This window comes from Meles meles, chromosome 1 (genome assembly GCF_922984935.1).
Source record: "Meles meles chromosome 1, mMelMel3.1 paternal haplotype, whole genome shotgun sequence".
Classification (NCBI taxonomy): Eukaryota; Metazoa; Chordata; class Mammalia; order Carnivora; family Mustelidae; genus Meles; species Meles meles.
The window spans coordinates 191,009,051-191,028,787 of record NC_060066.1 but is presented as its reverse complement, the minus strand read 5'-3'; the positions used below and the strand labels follow the sequence as shown (position 1 = coordinate 191,028,787).

Here is a 19,737-nt window from a genome sequence, read left to right as displayed (position 1 = left end):
GTATCCCTGCTGCATAAACTTTCCAGTTTAGCCCCTGTTGCCTAGTCTCCTGCTAAGGGGGGAGAAAGAACACGAGTGAGTGAGCTGGCCAAGTTTCCAGAATCCTGAGGCCTGGACAGTGCTGGGTTGTTGGCGTTGTGCTCTAAGCATAGGTGTTAGCCAACCAAATGCCAAGCAGCACAAACACTGAGTGACATTTTCAGAACTATTAATATTTCATCAGAAATGATCACTTCTCCTTTAAATACACTATCTTAAAAGGTTTTCTACATTCTTAACTATAATTTTATTCAGTCTAGGTCCTCAGAATTTTCCCCAAAGGAGCACATCTTCAATTTTATAATGAAAATCAAAGGGGAATGAAGCTTGGATTTCAAAATTGAGAGTCAACATTTCCAGGAACTCAGGCCTTCTCTAAAGAGCAAGGTTGTGTATTGGACACTTACTGTATGCCAGGTTCTTTACAAATGATATACCATTAATTCATTCCAAGACATATTTATTGAGTGCCTACCATGTGCTGGAAATGTGGTTTTCTTAAGAATTTTTCAACACCATTTTATAGAAAAGGATTCCTTCTCCTCCTTCTGTCTCATGTTCTGTGTTAACTCCTCAAAGAGGCCTACCAGGACATCCCTCTAATGCAGCCACCATTCCCCTCCCCCGTCCCCTTAGAGCCCTTGTTTCATCTGTATTGAGTGCTTATTCACTTGCTTTGCTAGTTTGTGATCTGTCTCCTTGCACTAGAATATAGGCTTCAGGAAAGTAAGGAACGTGCTGTCTCTTTCACCTGTGTGCTTCCTCAGAGCCCAGCAACTCACCTGGAGGTCCTCAGTCGATCCTGGGGAAGGAAAGAAGGAAGGAAGGAGCATGGGAGAGGTTTAAAAAGTGGTTGTGGGGGGGGGGGGGGGGAGGGCGCCTGGGTGGCTCAGTGGGTTAAAGCCTCTGCCTTTCGCTCAGGTCAAGATCCCAGGGTCTTTGGATGGAGCCCTGCATCGCATCGGGCTCCTGCTCAGTGGGGACCCTGCTTCCTCCTCTCTCTCTGCCTGCCTCTCTGCCTACTTGTGATTTCTCTCTGTCAAATAAATAAAATATTAAAAAGAAAAAAGTGGTTGGGGTCCCACAGCTTGGAGATGGCCACGTCCGGATTCAACCTGTCTCGGGTCTGTTCCTATCCAATCTTCTCCCCAGTCATTGGGCTCTCCCTTTTCTGGGTGAAACCCTAAAGGAATGAGGACTGACTCTGAACAGGCAAGGGTGCTGTCAGTTCCAAGTTTAACGAAGCCCATCCAGTGAATGCGGGAGCCCACTGGGCCGCAACCTGCTCATTTTATTTAGCCCTTCTCTCTGCACCTGAGCGCTGACCCCACTCCCACCCCGCGGACCCACTGCACGCAGCTCCGGAGGGACAGGTGGATCTCAATGTCTTGAGAGCACAGGATCAGGACCGATGTGGGGGGCTGGGTTTGTTTCACAGCTCCCCTCTTCCTAGAGGGCCTTGGACATACACCTTCCTGACTCAGGGCCTGGGTTTCCTCAAACGCAGAATAGTCATAAACAATGGTACTAACTACATGAACCTGTTCTTGAATATAACACAGAAAGCCCAGAGCTTGTTACAAGGTAAGCCCCCAATACAATGGCAGTTTGGGGTAAAATCAGGCGATTCAGGGCCAGGGGGCCTTGGCAGGAGCTGAGGTTTCCCCACGGAGCAGCGGGGGCACTACGCCCTTGACTTCCAACAGGCGCAAGTGCTCTAGGGTCCTCCGGGTCCCCACCCCCACCCTGCCGGGGCACCTTGGGCACCGAATCCAGGGCGGCCCGCGCACTGAGCCGTTGCGTTTGAAACCCACAGAGGAATTCCGGCGCTGGACAGGGAGGGTGTGGGAGCCACAGGCAAGCAAATCTGCCCAAGACGCCACGCCCGGCGCGGCCCGCAGAGACAAGAGCCCTGCTGAGGCTTGGGGCCCCCGCCCAGGCCAAGCGCAGCGGGGTGCGGGGTCGCGGCAGGTGTCTGCTGGGAGCACCAGGCGGGCTACTAGGGGCCACACTCCCGGGGGGGTCTTCCTGCCCAGCCGCCGAGGCAGAGCGGCGCTGGTGAGGGGGACGGGGGGCGGGGAGGAGGACCAGCTAGGCGGGGCTCTGTGGGCCGTTGGCCCTTGGAGTGCGCGGGGGTCCTTGGGAAGGCCTGACTGAGAACTTGATGGCGGGCCCCCGCCCCCACAGCGCCTAGCACAGTGCCCATCCTCGTGGCTTGGCGGGCGAGAATGGGCTGAGCCGCAGTTGCCGCAAGGGCGCATCACGACGGGGGGAGTGCCAGGGACTGTGGGGAGAGCCCGCCCTCCCCCTCCAGCTGTTCCCAGATGTCATTCTGCCCGCCCAGGCGCCTGGTTCCTGAGCTCAGGGGGATTCCACAGTTACTAAGCTACTGGTTTTTGTTGACTTTCAAATATTTTCTTCTAAGGGAGAGGGGGAGGGGGGCAAAAGTCAGGAAAGAGCAAATAAAAACAAATCCAAATAAGCTCCCCCTCCCCAAAAGAAAGCTGTCCCCCGTCCACCACTCACACGTCCACCACTCACACACAAATCCTAGGCCTCTGCACATAGTCACCTTGCGGAAGCAACAGCCAGACGAAATTGACCTGCTTCTGCCCATCCTCATCTCCCGTTCTGGTGGATGAGGGGTCGTGGTGGATGGTCCCCCTGTCTGCGAGCCCTGGGTGGACAAAGGGGCTTCCGGAAAGAGAGGAGGAGGATGGCCAGTGGGAATGGGCTCCCCTCATCCTCCACCCTGGTGGCCAAGCGCACCTCCGCCCTGGGCCCATTCCCCAGACACACCTGGATCCACCAGGACACACCCCAAGACAGCTTAGACAAGACTTGCCATGAAATCTGGAAGAGAGTTCAAGGCCTGCCCGAGGCCTTGCAGCCCAGGACCTTGAAGGAACAGCTCTCCACCCCTGTGGCTGGGACTTCAAGAGACAACGGGCTCAGCTTCCAGGAAGAGTGAGTGTCCCCCTCTGTGGCTGGCATCAAGGGAAGTGGGAGGAGCTGAGGTCCAACCTTCTGAGGGAATGTTCTTGCCCCTTGTTCAGTCTGGTTAAACCGTAAAGGCTGTATGCTTTTCCTCCACCTGTCTTGGTCCTTTGTCCAATCTTTATAGGGGAGTTGGGAGGGGTCCTGAAGTTACCTGGGTGAAGCGCCAGACCAGGGCTGTATTTCTGCTGCATCTTTTCCAGTCCGCTAAGGGGACACTTTTCCTTTTACATAGGCAACCCGATGTAGATCTGAGGACCTTGAAAACCCACACTGGCCTGGGCTGAGGGTCAGATGCCCATGGCTTTCCCTGGGGGCAACTCCGTGATACTTTCCCTTTCCCACCCCCAAAGGCTAGGCATTGGAAGAGATGAGTCTGGTGGTTTTAAACCACATCTGGAATTCCCTAATACAGGGAGCAGCTGTCCCATTCAGCCTCCACGGAAGCCTCTGCAAGAGCACACATCAAAATATTTACTGGGAAGGCATTGACATATTCAGAGGGCACAATAGAAAATTAACGTGCGGGAAGATGGCTGTAAATAGGCCTTTTCCTGGATGGGAAATCCTGTGTCTGGGAAACACAGAGTTTCATGTTGGGCAGATATTGTTGGGGATGGATATTCTCAAGAAGAGGAAGGAGAGAGCTCGTTAGGAAAAGCCTGTAAAGCACCTTGGTCATCAGTGCCACTGGTGAGCCCCCGTTCAATGTCTGGCATCCTCCGAGTGGGCCGCGAACATTAATTACTCCTCCCAGGGTCCCTATGAGCCAGGTATTAGTGTCCCCATTTTACAGATGGATTAAGTGTTAATAATTAAATGCTAATTAAAGACTAAGTGATAATTAAGTATCGCCTGTTCCAACACATGCTCCAGTTCAGCTCAGAGATGCTAGAGTGGGGAGACCATGTAGGCATTATCCACTGTGTCTGGTTTCAGGGATTTCCATGAAAGAGCTAGGAAGAGAGGGGAAGCAGAACTGCTACTCAGGTGTGCATTACCTGCTGTCCTGTCTTGGGCTGCAGACGAAGGTGGAAGGCACTTTGGCTGTGATTGCTTATCCTGCCCTGTGCTCAGCATGACATGGCTGGGTTGGGAATGGCCCGTCTACTGCCAAAATCCTGCCGTCCAGCCCTCCAGTGGCACTGAGCCCCCCTCCCCTGCCCGTTGCCATCTGTTCTGGGACAGGGCCTTGGCAGGGGGCCCTTGGGCCTGTGCTCAGCTCTCAGTGGCCAAGAAGCTGATTGTCCACTTTGTGGACCAAGGGTCAGTGGCAATTTCCAGTAGATGGCACTCTCTCTGCCAGGTCACACTGAGTTAATGGACACAGACTCTACTTCCAGTCTGCACTTGGCCCAGAAGTGAACTGGTGCACCTTTGGCCTTGATATTTTTCCTCTGCAAATTGAGGATGATGTGGCCTGCCTGGTCCACCTCAGAGTCGATAAGGAGAATCACGTACGGTGGACCCAGGACCCTCCGACCCCCAAAAGCTGCATTATGTAGAGGAGGCTGTCCTTTAATGGGAATCTCAGAGTTCAGGGGGGTTTTCTTGTTACTGCTGCTGTCTTCAATCAGGGGTTCTCATACTCTGCCCAAAGACCCGCAGATGCTTCAAGGGGCCATCCTATTGTCAAGGGGCCTGGTTGCTGGGCCCCCATCCCCACTTCAGCCAGAGGGCTCTTTGGTGTTTTGGGGTGTTGCTTCCTGGAGTTCTCCATAAGCTACATTTGGGGAAAACAAAACAAAAAAACAAAAACAAAAACAAAAAAAAACGAAGGTTTTGCTGCTGAGAAGGGAGCCAGGGAAACACCCGGTAAGATGAGTAACCGATGTCAAAACAGTGTAGACATCAACCAAACAGAACCTGAGAAGCTCTTCTTGCAGTCAAGGCAGCTGCAATGGCAGAGTCCGAACCCTGGCTTCAGACCGTGTGCCGCACTGCACCAGCTGTGGGATCTGTTTAACTTCTGTGAGCTTGAGTTTCCTCATCTGCCAAGGGGAGACAATTACCGCCATCTCAGAAGGCTGTTGGGATGATTCAATGGGATATTTAAACATTCCTGGTAATCACGGTAATGACTAGGATTTGTATTGATTCCTTGTAATAATAATGATGGTGATGATCTCTTTAAGCCCTGCAATTATTCCATGAGGTTGGTACTATTTTAAACTCCCCCTCTTTTTGACTTTGTATTATGCAGATGTTCCCAGGCATAAAATAGAATAGGATGGTGAATGTCTGTCTGGGTGTCTGTCACCAAGGTTCAGCTTCATTGACTACCACATTTGTGCCATTCTTGGTTAGAGTCCTCCCTCCCTGGTTTTTAAATGGAATCTCTTTTCGCAGATGAGGTCACGGGTTGGAGGGGTTCATCTCTCTGCCGGAGGCCCGACAGTTAGGAAGTGGTGCAATTTCAGAAAGCAAACTCAGGTTCATCTCAGCTACTATGCGATAGATAGTGTGGGCTATGTTCCCCTGGAAATGGAAGCATCTTTTTGTGCCATTTTAATATTGGGCAGCCCCATGTTCTGAATGGTCCCACATAGACAATGGATTTCAAATCCTGTGTGCTGTACGTACGGCGTGCCTGTGGGATGGCTTCAGGCCCATGAGATACCTCTCAGCTAATCTTCCCACCGCTTCATCTCTAAACCTAGTTTGGGTGATATTTTCTGCTATTAGGGTGGCTAGATAAGTAAATTCTAAAGCTCTTGCTAGCCAGAAATTTTTTTCTTGACTCAATCCCTGTATATCACAAAACCCCAGACATCTCAAGGCTGAAAGGGATCCTGGAGGCCACCTTCTGCTGTTTGAATCTCTTCCTCAAGATCTTTGCCAAGTGGTTACCCACTTGTACACTTGCTTAGATGGAGAAGCTCACCACCTCCTACGGTAGCCCCTTCCCTCGCTATGAATGCTGGCTGTCAAAAGACCATTTTCTTCTTATATTGAGTCTATCTCTGTCAAACTCATACCCATTGAGCTGGGTTCAGATCAGTGGATTTAGGACTCCAAACTTAATCAACCCCCTCATTCTCTCCATAGCCCTTGAGATATTAAAAGATGGTGAACTATATTCTCCCTAGGATTTCTTATTTCTGTAGCTGATCATCTCTGGTTTTCTAAGATTCCCCTCACATGTGCTGGTCCCCTTGGCAGTGAGGTAACCAGAACTAAGTACAGGAAACCAGGTATGATCTAGTTTGTGCAAACTGGATCTTCTCTGTTTTTATTTTGTATTCATGGTAATGGTGATTAATGCTGCTTTCACTTTTCCCCATGAGCCAGCTTCATTCTGTGGGCACATTCGGAATTCATTCATCCATCCATCCATCCATTCATTTATTCATTCAGCAGATATTTAATAAGCATCAATTATGTGCCTGGCACAGTGCTAAGAGAGAGCAGGGTAGGGCTGTGACCTAGATAAGGCTCTCCTTGGAGCGTACAGTCAAGGAGGGGACAGAAACCGAAAACAAGTAAATAAAAGACTGTGATAGTTTTGGAACATGAAAAAGACTGGTATTCTAGTTGGAGGAAACCAAATATAAAAATCAACCAGATAATTTCAGATTGCAATGAGCACTCTGATGGAAATAAAACCGTGTCAGGGCAAAGCAGCCTTCAGTAGAGGGTGGTCAGGGAAGGGCTCTCCAGAGAGACGTGGTCATGTGATCTGAAACCAGGATCCCAAGAAGGAGCCAGTCAGGGGAAATCCAGGGAAGGGCGTCCAGGCAGAGGGGAGAGTGGCCATGAAGGGCCCAACTTAGGAATGAGCATGGAGAGGGACTGAGGGACCGCGGGGCGGAGGCAGAGGTGTGATGGCATGGGGCAAGGTGATATCAGAGGCAGGCCAGTGAGGTGTAGGCGGCCTGGGGGAATCACTGTAGTTAGTGTGGATTTGATTCTCGGCGTGATGGGACACGCTTGAAGGCTTGAAGGGAGAGTAGCATGAGCAGATTCACTGTTTTTTAAAGACCTCTCTAACTGCTGTGCAGACAGAGTGTGTGGGCCTGAGAGAGGAGTTAGGAAGACGTCTGGAAGATGCCCCAGTGGTCCAGCTGAGGCACCACGGCAGGGTGGCTGGATCCGTGCACCTGCAGGGAGACAGAAGAAACGGGAGTGTCAGAGGCTATTCTGGGAGGAGCCAGCAGGTGTGCTGATTTTTGGGGCCCACAAACAGAGACAGCAAGGCTCTGCTGAGGTTTCCTGCCTGAGCCACCAGCTGGACTGGGGGCCATTTCCTGAGGTGGGGAAGAAACTGGAGAAATGGGCTTTGGGGGGAGAAAACACTAATTCTGTCTAGTATTCATTAAACTCCAGAATCTTACTCAGCTATCTTTTAAGTAGACTTAAATTAGGGCTTAGAGCAGTGTGGCAAGCCACCTCCAGACTCACAGCCTAGAACCATGTGTTCCCTCATTACCCCTGTCACTGACCCTTCTCACAGCCTGAGAATCAGGTTTTGGATTTATGGTTGACTCCTTTGCCCTGACTGGGACGTGGCATCTGTTCATTCCTTTGTTTATAGATTCATTCAACAAATGTTCACAGTTGCCTTCTGGTTGCCAGACCCTATGCTGGGCCCCAAGACCTACGCTGGGTCCCACAATACAGAGATAAGTAGGACAGGAGCCCTTCTCTCAAAGAGCCCCACCTCTAGTGGCTGGGCTTTATTTTGCACCTACTTTAAAGGTGCACCTTTATTGTGCACCTACTGCATGCCTATCATGTTTGCATGATAAAGTATGCAAACAAATACAATGGTGGGAAAGGTGGGGACAGTCTCTAACCTTCACGGACCTTCAGTGTCTTGAGGAAGGCAGATGACAGCATATTACCATTACCAAGCCGTGGTGCCGTGAGAGCTCACTGAGGGGGACACAGAGGCTGTCCTTGGGGCTCAGGGAAAGCTTGCTGGAGAAGGTGGTGGGAGGCAGTTTGGAAGGTCAAGAGACAAGACTCCTGCATTATGCGTGTGATGAAGGGTACAGAGATGGCCCCTTGGGAGCAGAAGATGGCAAGATTGTCACTGCAAAAGGGATCCATGATGGTGTCTCCTGGACCGGGTCTTGAGAAGAGATAAGAGCCTACAGAAAGCATCCCTCAGGTGCACAGGACAGGTAGCTCCCTGGAGATGGCATGTCCATGCCTGGGGGTGGATGAGAGTGAAGAGGTGGCCTGGGGCTCGCTGGTACCGCTACCTCCTCTGGAGGCTTCTGGGTGCTCAGGCAGCACTAGAGAAACTTCCCATGTCCCCAAGTCAGACAGAACTCGGTCTGCAGCATCAGAAGGCTTTGGTAGGTGTTACCCTGAGCCAGACCTAAGGAGAAAGATAACTCTCCCAAAGAAAGGAAATCCACTTGAGTTTTTAAAAAATGGAAATGATTTCCTGATTAACAGCCTTCTGAGGTATCTGTCTCAAGAAGGGAGAGGACTGTTCTCCACTTACTTTAAGAAATCCTCACCGTTTATGCCTACTGACTCATCCTCCATTCTGGTGGGGCCCCTGGCACTTGAACCAAGGAGCTGCCTTACTGAAGCTGTTCTCCCAAAAAACCAATCTTTTGTGCTATGCTTATTTGAACATTTGAGTGAATCCTTCTTTTCTGGAAAAGTTGCTTGGGAGATATGCTCACTTTTATTTATTTATTTATTTTTGAAGTTTGGACCCTAGTGATGGGTGTGATTAGGGCAAGACTCACACATGGAAATGCAGACTGGTGTCCTAGAGCAGAAGCCAGTTCCGAAGACCTTTGGAGTCTGATGCTCTAGGCTAGAGTTTTCTTCTCTCTAAGAGGTCAAATGTTTCAGAATCCGAGGAAAGCTGCTGTGCACTCTTTTCCTTAAAATACATTCTTCTATCCCTTCACATTTTGTGAATGGCAGAGATCTCCCCCACCCCCTGGGCGGGGGCCTCATGTTGGAATCCATTTCTCCTAGACACTAAGTGTCTCCCTCCCTTATGCTTCCTGGGGAGTGGGTCTCTGCCACTGCTGTGACCCCAGTCACGCTGATATCCCCCATCCTGGTTGTCAGGTGAATTAGTGCACAAAATGGCAGACAGTGGTTTAAGGCCTCCCAATCTTTCTCTCCTCCACTCACCTTCAGGATGGTCTTGGACTCCTTGCCTCCCTGCCACTCTCTTTTCTGCCATTTTCAGAACATCTCATCCGCTGTGTCTGGTTCCTTTCCTTCCTGGATGTGCTTTGCCCTTCACTTGCTTCATATTCCTGAATTATGTCAACAGTGCTGCACAGGATTCTCCCATGGATCCTTCATTGTCTTGATCTGGTCTACAAGGGTCTTTGTGTTGGCCTTGCCTATGTGTCTAGGAGCATCCTTGCTGCTCTTCTCCAAACTCTCTGTAAGCCGAGAGGAGCCACCAGCAAGTGCATAGCTCCTTGCTTTTGCTTGGTGTACCCCACTGCCAGGAATGCCTCTCTTCCATATCTGTGCCTATTGAAATCCTCTCTATCCTTAAAAACATAGAATAAGTGTGTCATCCCTTGAATGTTTCATTTCTCACCCATTCAACATTTTTTTCTTCCTCTCTCTTCCATGTTCTTCTTTTTAATTTAATACATAATTATAACTTTCTCTTTTTCCTAAGAGTTTCAAGGTGGCTCAGGAAACAATAAAAGAAGGAGACAGGTTGATTAGAATCCCAACACACTTCCTAGCTATAACCAAGCTGCTCAGACTTTCTGTGTCCCGTTTTCCTCATCTGAAAAATGGAAAATGTTGCAGCAACCCACCACCTTAAAGGACGATTGTGGAGGTTAATGAAGGAATGCACACAGAGCTCACACAGCACCTGGCATGAGACAAGGACTCTAAGTTATTCTCCAGCATCATCATCACCATTATTGTTTTGATCAGGGATAAAATAACAGGGTTTGAGTCATCAAGAATCGTACGAGGGGAGGAAACTTATATACCTGAAAACCTAAGTTAATGGAAACCACTCAGCCAAGGCAAGCATTTTGCTCTGAGTTTCTTGGCAGCCAGGGCAAACAGTGGGGACAAAGCAGTTGGTTTCTATAACTTATATCATCTAATAAGAGAAAACAGGAGAGATCATCAGGAGAGACCAGTGCTTCCCTAGCTCTAAGGACTGTGAGATAGGGGGTTTTACATGAGGGTGACAGAATGGAAAAGTTGGTTCAGGCCCAACTCTCATGTTGACCGTTGGCCAAAGGGGAGGACATAGCATCCCATGGGATCTGTTGTTATGGTTCAGGCACGAGATTTCTGATCATGAGGCACATATTGTACAGTGCCTTGTGGCAATAATCCTTCCTCCCCCACTTGACCATGGCTCCTTAAGGGCAAGGTCTGTGTCTTACTCATCTTTGTCTCCCAGTGCCCAGCTGAGTTCCTGGCACTTGGTGGCTGCTATGCAGTGTGTATGAATGAATGAGGAAGTGAATGATGGATGGACCATAAAAATGACACTGCAAGGAGGGTGAGGAACCAGAGGTGGCCAGGATCCAAGAAAGGGGTCACAGTCATCAGAGGAATCCTTGAGTGACCCAAGGACAGCATAACAATAAGGCAAGACATTGCAGGGTTTTTCCCTCCTTCTGTGTAAGCTGCAGAGAGGGGAGCTAACATTTTCTTGTACATCTGATATATGTCAGGCTCTACATTTAAATTTTCTGTTTATCTCATTGTCTCAGTAATCCTTCCTAGTAGATGGTCGATATTATTCCCATTTTACAGATGATGAAACTGAGGCTCAACCTCTAGGTAACTTGCCCAGAGTCCTCCTGCTAGGAAGGGACAGAGCAGAGATAGGAGTTCCATGAGGCTTCAAGGCCTGAGCTGGACACCAGGAGCCCATCACCATAGCCCTTCCGCGTCCGCTTAGCACCAGGAGCCATGAGAGGCTGGGGGAAGATGAAGCATGATTAACGTCCCATGTCCTGTGTCCCCCTTTTTAATTTAATTTTATGGTTTCGGGAGCTGTGTTGCAGGTTGTGGGAGCCTGCAGAGATGGGCCACCGGTGGTTTGGTTTAATCCCCTTTTTAATATCTTTGTTGCAACGTTCTTTCCAATTCAGCTCCCAAGTCACATTAAAAAAAATACCTCTTCCTTAGGGTAAGCCTTCTCTTATTAAACAGATTCAAATGAAAAGTTTTCAAGATAATTTGAACAATACGAATCACACTGTAGCTCCTCGGATGCCGCGGAATCTCCTTTACTCTGTACTCACTCCTCAGCAGGTCCTTGGGTCCCCCACCTCAAAACCCGGCTGGTCTGAGGACCCATCCCTCTGCAGCTTCCTGTTGCTCAGCTTCTCCTGAGGGATAAGGGTCAGGAAAGGGTGTGGGGGGTGGGGGGGGAGTTGTCCCAATTCCCTGTGCTGTTCTGCCTTCTCTGTCCCACCTGCCCCGAGGGAAATTCGCACCTGGCTCACTGTCTCCTGTGCATCAAAGGCATCATTTGTGTCAACACCAACGAGGGGGTGGGAGGAGGGCTACCTATTCAGAATGCAGATACCCAGGCCCTGTTCTTGACCGATGGAGTGGCCATCTCCTCAAGAGTGCCCGGGAATCTGCATTCGGAACCATTGCCCCGGTGACTCCTGTGCATTTGTATGAAAGTTCTCTGGGTACTTTGGGGGTCAAAGATGACAGAGCCTCGGGTTTAAAAGGGACACAGCTTTGAGAAGGTGTTCCAAAGAAGCACAAGAAGGAAGGAGACGGAGCTTTCTGGCTGTGTCTGCCAAGGACGGACACCGTAAAAAATGGGCTCTATCAGTGTGAAGGCCTTTGCTGAGAAGTGAGAGGAACGCCAAGTCCAGGCTTGGTATTGGGGCAGCTGAGGCATTTCACGGGGTTACCTCCTTTAACCCCGAGTGGCGTCACTATCCCCACGGTGCAGATGACAAGATTGAGGTTCCAAGACGTCTCCCCCCACCCCTGCCCTCAGCCAGCTGGGCCCCAGGCAGCGGTGAGGGGTCAGCAGCTCTCTCCTCAGAGCTGCTAACATTTGCATAGCGCTCCTTACAGTTTACCAAGTGCTTCACGTTCCTGGTTTCACTTAATCCTCCCCAACTTGCAGGGTGGAGGAGGGGCGGGAGGTCCAGCCTTCTGAAGGCCCCCCGCCCCTCTGCCCACCGAGATGTCCCTGCAGACAGAGCTCGGGGGCTCCCAGGTACTTTTGGGAGCCAGGTGCGCAGGGCCTGGGGTGGCGAGTGAATCTGCTGATTTTCTCAAGTGCGCCATTCCCCCCTAAACTGAGCCCCTCAGAGCCCGGCCCCTCACCGCTGGGACAGGTGGAATCCACCCTCCTCATTCCTTTCCTTCCTGCTGGTTTTCCACAAGCCTGTGGTAGTGTGTGTGTCTGTGTGCACTGTGTGTGTTGGGTGTATGTGTGTGTGGCTGTGTGGGATGTGCGTGTGGGTGAGGTGTTTGCACTGTGCATGGCTGTGGTGTATGTGTGTGCACCTGGGTGGGGGATATGATTGTGGTACATGTGTGCATGGGTGTGGTGTGTGTGCATGGATGTGGCATGTGTGCATGGCTGTGGCGTGTGTGCATGACTGTGGCATGTGTGTGCATGACTATGGTGTGTGTGTGTGTGTGTGCGTGTGCATGGCTGTGGTATGTGTGCGCATGGGTGTGGCATGTGTGCATGGCCGTGGTGTGTGTGTACGGGGAGGGAGACCCAGGGCGATTCAGTGAATCCCACATGTGGAGGAGAGGGAAGATAGAAGGGACAAGGTAGCTTTGACCAAGATGGCTGTGCCCTTTCCTTCCACACTGGGCAGGGCACCCTGGGTGCTGTGACTAATGCACAAGGGTTTCTGCTCCTCATGCAGGCAGGAAGACCTAGAAATGTCCACTACCTTTGGTCAAGCAGGGGTGGGCGCCGGGCTGGACAGGCAGAGTCTCTGCCTCCGTGATGAAGACCTCTCCTTGTCTGGGGCCTTTTGGGGTCTCCTCCCTACCCCCACTCACAACCACTCTTCTGCCCACCAAGTTCTGCCTTCTGCCACCTCCTCCTCGGTCCTGGCTGGCTCCCTGGCCTCTGGCCTCCTGCGCCCAGGATCAGAGAAAGGAAGTGAATTGCAGGCTACCTCGTCAGAAAGGACAGAGCTTGAGTTCGAGTGCAGGCGTCCTGACGGCGAAGACCCGGCTCCGTCTCCCACTTCTGCTGTTTGGGGCAAAGTAGGGCAGTGGTTACGGGCAGAGCCTTGGAGCCCAGTGGCCTTGGATCTAACCCTGATCTTGGGCGAACTTGAAACTACCTTTCAGACTTCCTGAGCCTCCATTTCTTCTTTCTAAATTGGGAATGAAGGTGCTGCTCACCCTTCCTAGTTGGACAAGTGCCAGGCATATACCTGGCACCCAGTAGACACAGGACAGACGGTGGGTCAGGCCCCAGACCCCTCCTGTCACTCCTCTGCGCTGTTCCCTGGAGGGAAAAATACCTAAGCCTGGTGCTTCCTTGCTGCAATCTCTCCACTGCTTCCCTGCGTCTTTGGAATCAAATCCCCTCTCATCACTCAGAGTCCTGGCACATACCACCTCCTGCTTTCATCTCTTTAGAAATTCACTTGGCGTGACCCCACGCTTCATGTGCCCCACGCACTCGAGCATCAGTCATGCCCATGTGCCAAGTCCTTTTCTGCCTCATGGCCTTCGTATGTGCTATTCCCTGTGTCCAGAAAGCTTTTCCTTGCATTCTTTACCTAAATACATTCTTCTATCTTTTCTCCCCCAGCTTAAATGAAACCTCCTCGATGAGGCTTTTTTCACTCGCCTACCTTGGGTGCGTGCACCTGCTACTCTTCCACACAACTTCTCACTCTGTTTGCAGAGCAATGTGGCCCAGCATTTGAAAAATGTAGCATGTGGACAAGATTGCCTCCACTCATTCCCATTGTTACCTCTCAATTCTGGGACCTTGGGAAAATTACCTAACTTCTCTGTCTCTTTGCTTCTTCATTTTTAAAAAACTGGGAAAATTCTCTCTGTGTCAGTTATCTTTTGATCTATGACAAACCACCCCAAAGCTTGGTGACTCAAAACCATCATTAACCACTTAGCTCCCCTTTCTGTGGGTCAGCAGTCTGGCCTGGGCTCAGCAGAGTGGTTCTTCTGGGAGGGACTGAGCCTGACTGCACGGGGCTCCCATTCACCCACGTCTGCGGTCAGCTGGGGGTGGCAGTGGGTGGCCTGGAGACCTTGAGATTTCCCCTCCATGGGCTGTGTCTTCCTCTGGTAGGCTCTCCTACTCCCATGCCCATAGGGGTTGCTTAGTCCCAAGACAAACATGGGACGAGGCCCTAATGTCCAAGCATTTTGAGTCTCCACTCATTGTTCTTTTCTGTATGAAATATATTTTGTTTTTAATTTGGATTCTATTTCTATTGAAATATAGTTGACATATTATATTATATTAGTTTCAGGTGTACAACATAGGGATTCAACATTTATATACATTACAAAAAGCTTGCCATAAGTCTTGTCACCATCTGTCACCAAGCGAAGTTATTACAGTACAATGTTATTGACTATATTCCCTATGCTGTACTTTCCATCCCTGTGACTCATGTATTTTACAACAGGAAGTTCGTACCTCTTAATTCCTTTCACCTGTGTTGCCCATTCCGTCTTCCCCCTCTGGCAACTGCTGGTTTGTTCTCGGTATTTATGAGTCTGTTTCCATTTTGTGTTGATTGTTTATTTGTTTTCATTTTCAGATTTCACATGTAAGTGAAATCATACGGCATTGGTCTTTCTCCGTCTGCCTTATTTGTCTTAGCAGAATACCCTTTCCATCCATGTTGTCACAAATGGCAAGATTTCATTCTTTTTGATGGCTGAGTAATATTCCCGTGTGTGTGTGTGTGTGTGTGTGTGTGTGTGTGTGTGTGTGTGTGTACCACATCTTCTTTATTCATCTCTTGATGGACACTTATGTTTCTTCCAGATCTTGGCTATTGTAAATAACGCTGCAGTGAACATAGGGATGCTTATGTCTTTCCAAATTAGCATTTTAATTTTATTTGGGAAAATACCCAGAAGTAGAATTGCTGGGCTGGATGGTATTTTTATTTTTATTTCTTGAGGAGCCTCCATACTGTTCTGCAAAGTGGCTGCACCAATTTATATTTCCAGCAACAGTGCCTGAGGGTCCCCGCTTCCCCATATCTTCACCAATACTTGGTATTTTTTATTTGCTCGATAGTAACCATTCTAACAGTTGTGTAGTGATACCTCATTATGGTTTTGGCTTGAATTTCCCTAATGATGAGTGATGTTGAGCATCTTTTCATGTGTCTGTTGGCCATCTGTATTCTTCTTTGGAAAAGTGTCTATTAGGTTCTCTGCCCATTTTAATCAGATTATTTGTTTTTTTCCTTTCTTTTTTTTTTTTTGGTGTTGAGTTTTATGAGTTCTTTATAGATTTTGGACATTAGCCCCTTATCGGGTACATATTTGCAAATACTTTCTCCCATTCAGTAGGTTGCCATTTTGTTCTGTTGGTTTCCTTCACTGAGCGAAAGCTTTTTAGTTTGAATGTAGTCCCAAATGTTTATTTTTGCTTTTATTGCCCTTGCCTGAGGAGACCACCAAGAAAATATTGCCAATACTGTTATCCAAGAGTTTACTGCCTGTTTTCTTTTAGGAGTTTTATGGTTTCCGGTCTTACATGTAGGTCTTTAATTCATCTTGCGTTTATTTTTGTAGATGGTATAAGAATGTGGTCCCATTTGGTTCTTTTGCATGTAGCTGTCCAGTTTTCCCACCAGCATTTATTGGAGAGATTGTATTTTCTCCACTGTGCACTCCTGCTTCCTTTATGCAGATTAAATGACTGTACAAGCATGAGTTTATTTCTGGGCTCTCAATTCCGTTCCACTGATCTATGGGTCTACTTTTGTCGCCAGCGCCATATTGTTTTGATTACTATAGCTTTGTGTATTCTAGTTTTAAATCTGGGAGCATGATACCTTCAGCTCTGTTCTTTTTTTTTTTTCCTCAAGATTGACCTGGCTGTTTGGGGGCATTTTGTGGTTTCATATGTATTTTAGGATTATTTGCTCTAACTATATAATAGTATTTTGTTAGGAATTGCACTGAATCTGCAGATTGCTTTGGGTAAGATGGACATTTTAACAATATTAATTCTTCCAATCCATGAGCATGGTGTATCTTTCCATTCATTTGTGTCGTCTTCAATTTCTTTCAGCTGTGTCTTACAGTTTTCAGAGTACAGATCTTTCACCTTCTTGGTTAAATTTATTCCTAGATATTTTTCCTTATTACTGAATCAAGATTGGTGGAAATTCCTGAAGGGCCTGGACATAAGAAGCCGTGATAAAGTGGGGCCTGTTACAGTGATCAGTTGACCACACTAGCCCACTGGGGCTGTTGTGGGATTTGATTCCACCCCCTCGAAAGGGCATGGAAACTACTTAACACAGCGCCTGGCCTGTTAGTTACCTCTCCCTAAGCGCTAAGCCTTCTTATTATTTTGTGACCTGGGACCTGAGCTTAGACATGTTAGCCAGCTTGTATAACGTTTGGCCTCTGTTAACCATCAGGGGTTTGAGTCCATTTCTGACTCTTTCCAGGGAGAGAGCTCTTGGCCACTACGCTTTGCTGCTCAGCTGTGCGGACAGGTAGAGAAGTCAGAACCTCACCCATGGTCATGAGGTCAGTCCGTGGAGGGACTGTCACTCAAGCCCAGGTCTGCATCAGTCCTGGGGTCCTTCACCTCCGTCAGCCATCATCAGCCATGTTACCTGGGTACTGGGCTTGGGTACCATGTTTGTCGTTGGTCTGAAATGCCATGGTGGGAAGAAAATATTTGTTTTGGGTGTCCTCTTGTAGCACTAAAAATTCTCTGCTTGTGTTTTCCTGTTGTCTGGCTCAGATGAATAGCAGTTTTCATCTTTGCTCTGTGTTATCATGTACACAGAACCGCTGTTGGGAGCTAACAGTGTGCTTGCTTAGTCATTATTCTGGGAAGGGGTGCCAACCAGTCAATAGCCTTTATTTTTATATGACTCCGAACACTGCAAATGCAGAAATCATGCATAGCGCTTACGTCTAGAGCCGCTGGCAGACACCTGTCACTCCTGGAGGTGGGCAACGCAGAGGTGGTGGCGGCCGCTGGAACCACCGCACCAATTCTGACTTCTTTCTTTGTCAGCACCTGGGAACTGGGTTAACCTTCCTGAATGATTCACTGTGATAGAGTCTGTGGCAAATTTGATGGTTTTTACCAACTCAAAGGAGAAAGCAAATAGCATGGGAGAGGTGCCAGGATCGGCAAAACTTCTTAGGAGGAGAAAAGAAAAGATAGATTTCAGGAATTGCAGGGGAGCAGACTTGACATTGAACCCAGGGAAGTCGTGGGAAGAATGAAAAATCTTCCTGGGATCCCCAAGGTGCTTGCAAAGGTCAGGTAGGCTTTGTGTGGGGTCTGCCGTGGGACCGCTGTGTAGAGGTGGGGCGTTCTTAGGATTGGGCTGAACAGGTGACTTGTGTCATCTGACCAGCTTAGGGATGTCAGGCCAGATGTGGGGGCCAGAAAATGGAACCAAACCCACAGAGTTTGCAACCTGTGGGGAGGAGCTGAGCAGACTTTGGCAACAGAGATTTCGATGTCAAGAGCTCCAAGAGATGGACAAGGGTAAAGATAAGTTCATGAGCTAGTTTCCTCATTGATTTAACAAACTCTCCCTGAGCTGGAGTCAGATGTCAGGCACTGCTCTAAACCCTGGAGCTCTGTGCTGAACGAGATATAGTCCCTGCCCTCGGAAAGGTTATGTTGTTGTGGGGACTAAAGACATAAAGATGCTGTAGATGGTGGTTAATACCATGAAGAAAATATGCAGACTGGTGGGGCAGAGAGTGCCTAGTAAGGGGGGGGCACTTTAAAAATGGGCAGAAAAGGTTACTTTGGGAGTAGGAAACATGAGCTGAGGCCTAAATGATGAGAAGAAGCAGTCAGGGGATGATCTAGCATTCCACAGGAAATGCAAAGGCCCTGGGGCTGGAATGAACTTGGCATGTCAAGGAATATTTTTAAGGCCAGAAGGGCTTGGATGAAGGAGTCAAAGCAGGAGGGGGTGACTGGGCCACTTAGTATCTGCCCTGAAGGTCAGGAAGGAGTTTAAATTTCATCCTATAAGTAATGAGATTCCACATGAAGGTTTAAGCAGAGAGATAGATTGATCTGAGTTCTGAGAACATCCTAGCACTGCAGGCAGGCAGTTTTCTAGAACCTACAAGAACAAACAAATCTTGTTTTCTTGGGGGTTGGAAAGAAGGCAGGTAGGGACATCCTTGATCAGGGACTTGTAACTGTGTGATGAATCTTGATTGCAGAGAGGTGTTTGATAAAGGCTGTCTTGGAGAAGAAGAGATTGGATGATAGTGACTGGATTGATTTATTCCCCTAAAGTGTTGATCCAGGATTACTGTCAGGCTGTGGGGAGGGTCTCCAGCACTGTCTCCAAGGCTCAGCCCTGGACTCATTCCTTTCAACATTTCTATCTGTAAATTGGCGGAAGACCCACAAGACATGCTCATCAGACATGCAGCTGATATGGACCTGTCAGGGACAGCTAATGCCACGGATGACAGACTCAGGACTCACCACGATGATCCTCCCCAGGCTGGAGTGATGGAATGAAACCAGCAATAGACCTGATTGCACTCTGATTGGGGAACAGAGCTCAGCCATGAAGCAGGGAGTCCTTGCTAGATAGCTATCCCTGGAAAGGAAGCTGGATGGGGTAAGAGGAGGTCGTGAAGGCAGCCAAACCCACCCGCATTCCTACACTTTCTAGGTGACAAGGTCCTTGGCCTCGACCAGGCTCATTTTCCCCCATCAGTAGAGTGGGAATGATGCTATCTCTTGCTCACGAGTGTGGAGATTAAATTCAAGCATGTATAGAGATGCCTGGCTTCCTGTCTGGTCTGTAGTGGATTTGTGACAGAAGCAAGGGAAGTAGGAGTTTGTGGAGACTGGCTCAAGGGAGGGCTGGGAGGTTGGCAGCAGCATTTCAGGGGTGCATGGAGGGCCCACAGCAGGAGTGGACCCTGTATCCTTGGCACTGTGCTGCCCCTGCTGGGAATGCCAACTTCCTAAGGGGCTCCTAATTGCTGTAATGTGCCAGAGGAGTAAGAACAGATGTTCATGAGATGCCCTTCAACAGACCAATGGATAAAGAGGATGTGGCCCATATATACAATGGAATAGGACTCAGTCATCAGAAAGGATGAATACCCACCATTTGCATCAACATAGATAGAATTGGAGGGGATTATGCTAAGTGAAGTAAGTCAAGCCGAGAAAGACAATTATCATATGGTTTCACTCATATGTAGAACATAAAGAATAGAGCAGAGAACCATAGGGGAGGGGAGGGAAAACGGAGTGGGAAGAAATCAGAGAGGGAGACAAACCATGAGAGACTCTGGACTCTGGGAAACAAACTGAGGGTTACAGAAGGGAGGGGGCTGGGGAATGGGGTGACCGGGTGAGGGGTATTAAGGAGGGCATGTATTGGGATGAGTACTGGGTGTTATACGCAACTAATGAATTGTTGAACGCTACAACAAGAACTTACGATGTACTCTATGTTGGCTAACTGAACAGAACGGAAAGAAAAAAAAAAAAAAAGAACCGGGGTTTATCCTCAGCATCTGCCTGTGTCCCAGGTT

At 48.9% G+C, this 19,737-nt stretch overlaps 1 protein-coding gene across 1 annotated transcript in view; it reads left to right on the top strand.

The window, feature by feature from the left end:
* Positions 1 to 2,677: 2,677 nt before the first annotated feature.
* C1H1orf94 (chromosome 1 C1orf94 homolog) overlaps positions 2,678 to 19,737 on the top strand; it is a 38,003-nt gene continuing 20,943 nt past the window's right edge. The window contains exon 1 of the mRNA XM_046009422.1: positions 2,678 to 3,006. Coding sequence (XP_045865378.1) covers positions 2,678 to 3,006 — 329 coding nt within the window. The remainder of the gene's footprint in view (positions 3,007 to 19,737) is intronic.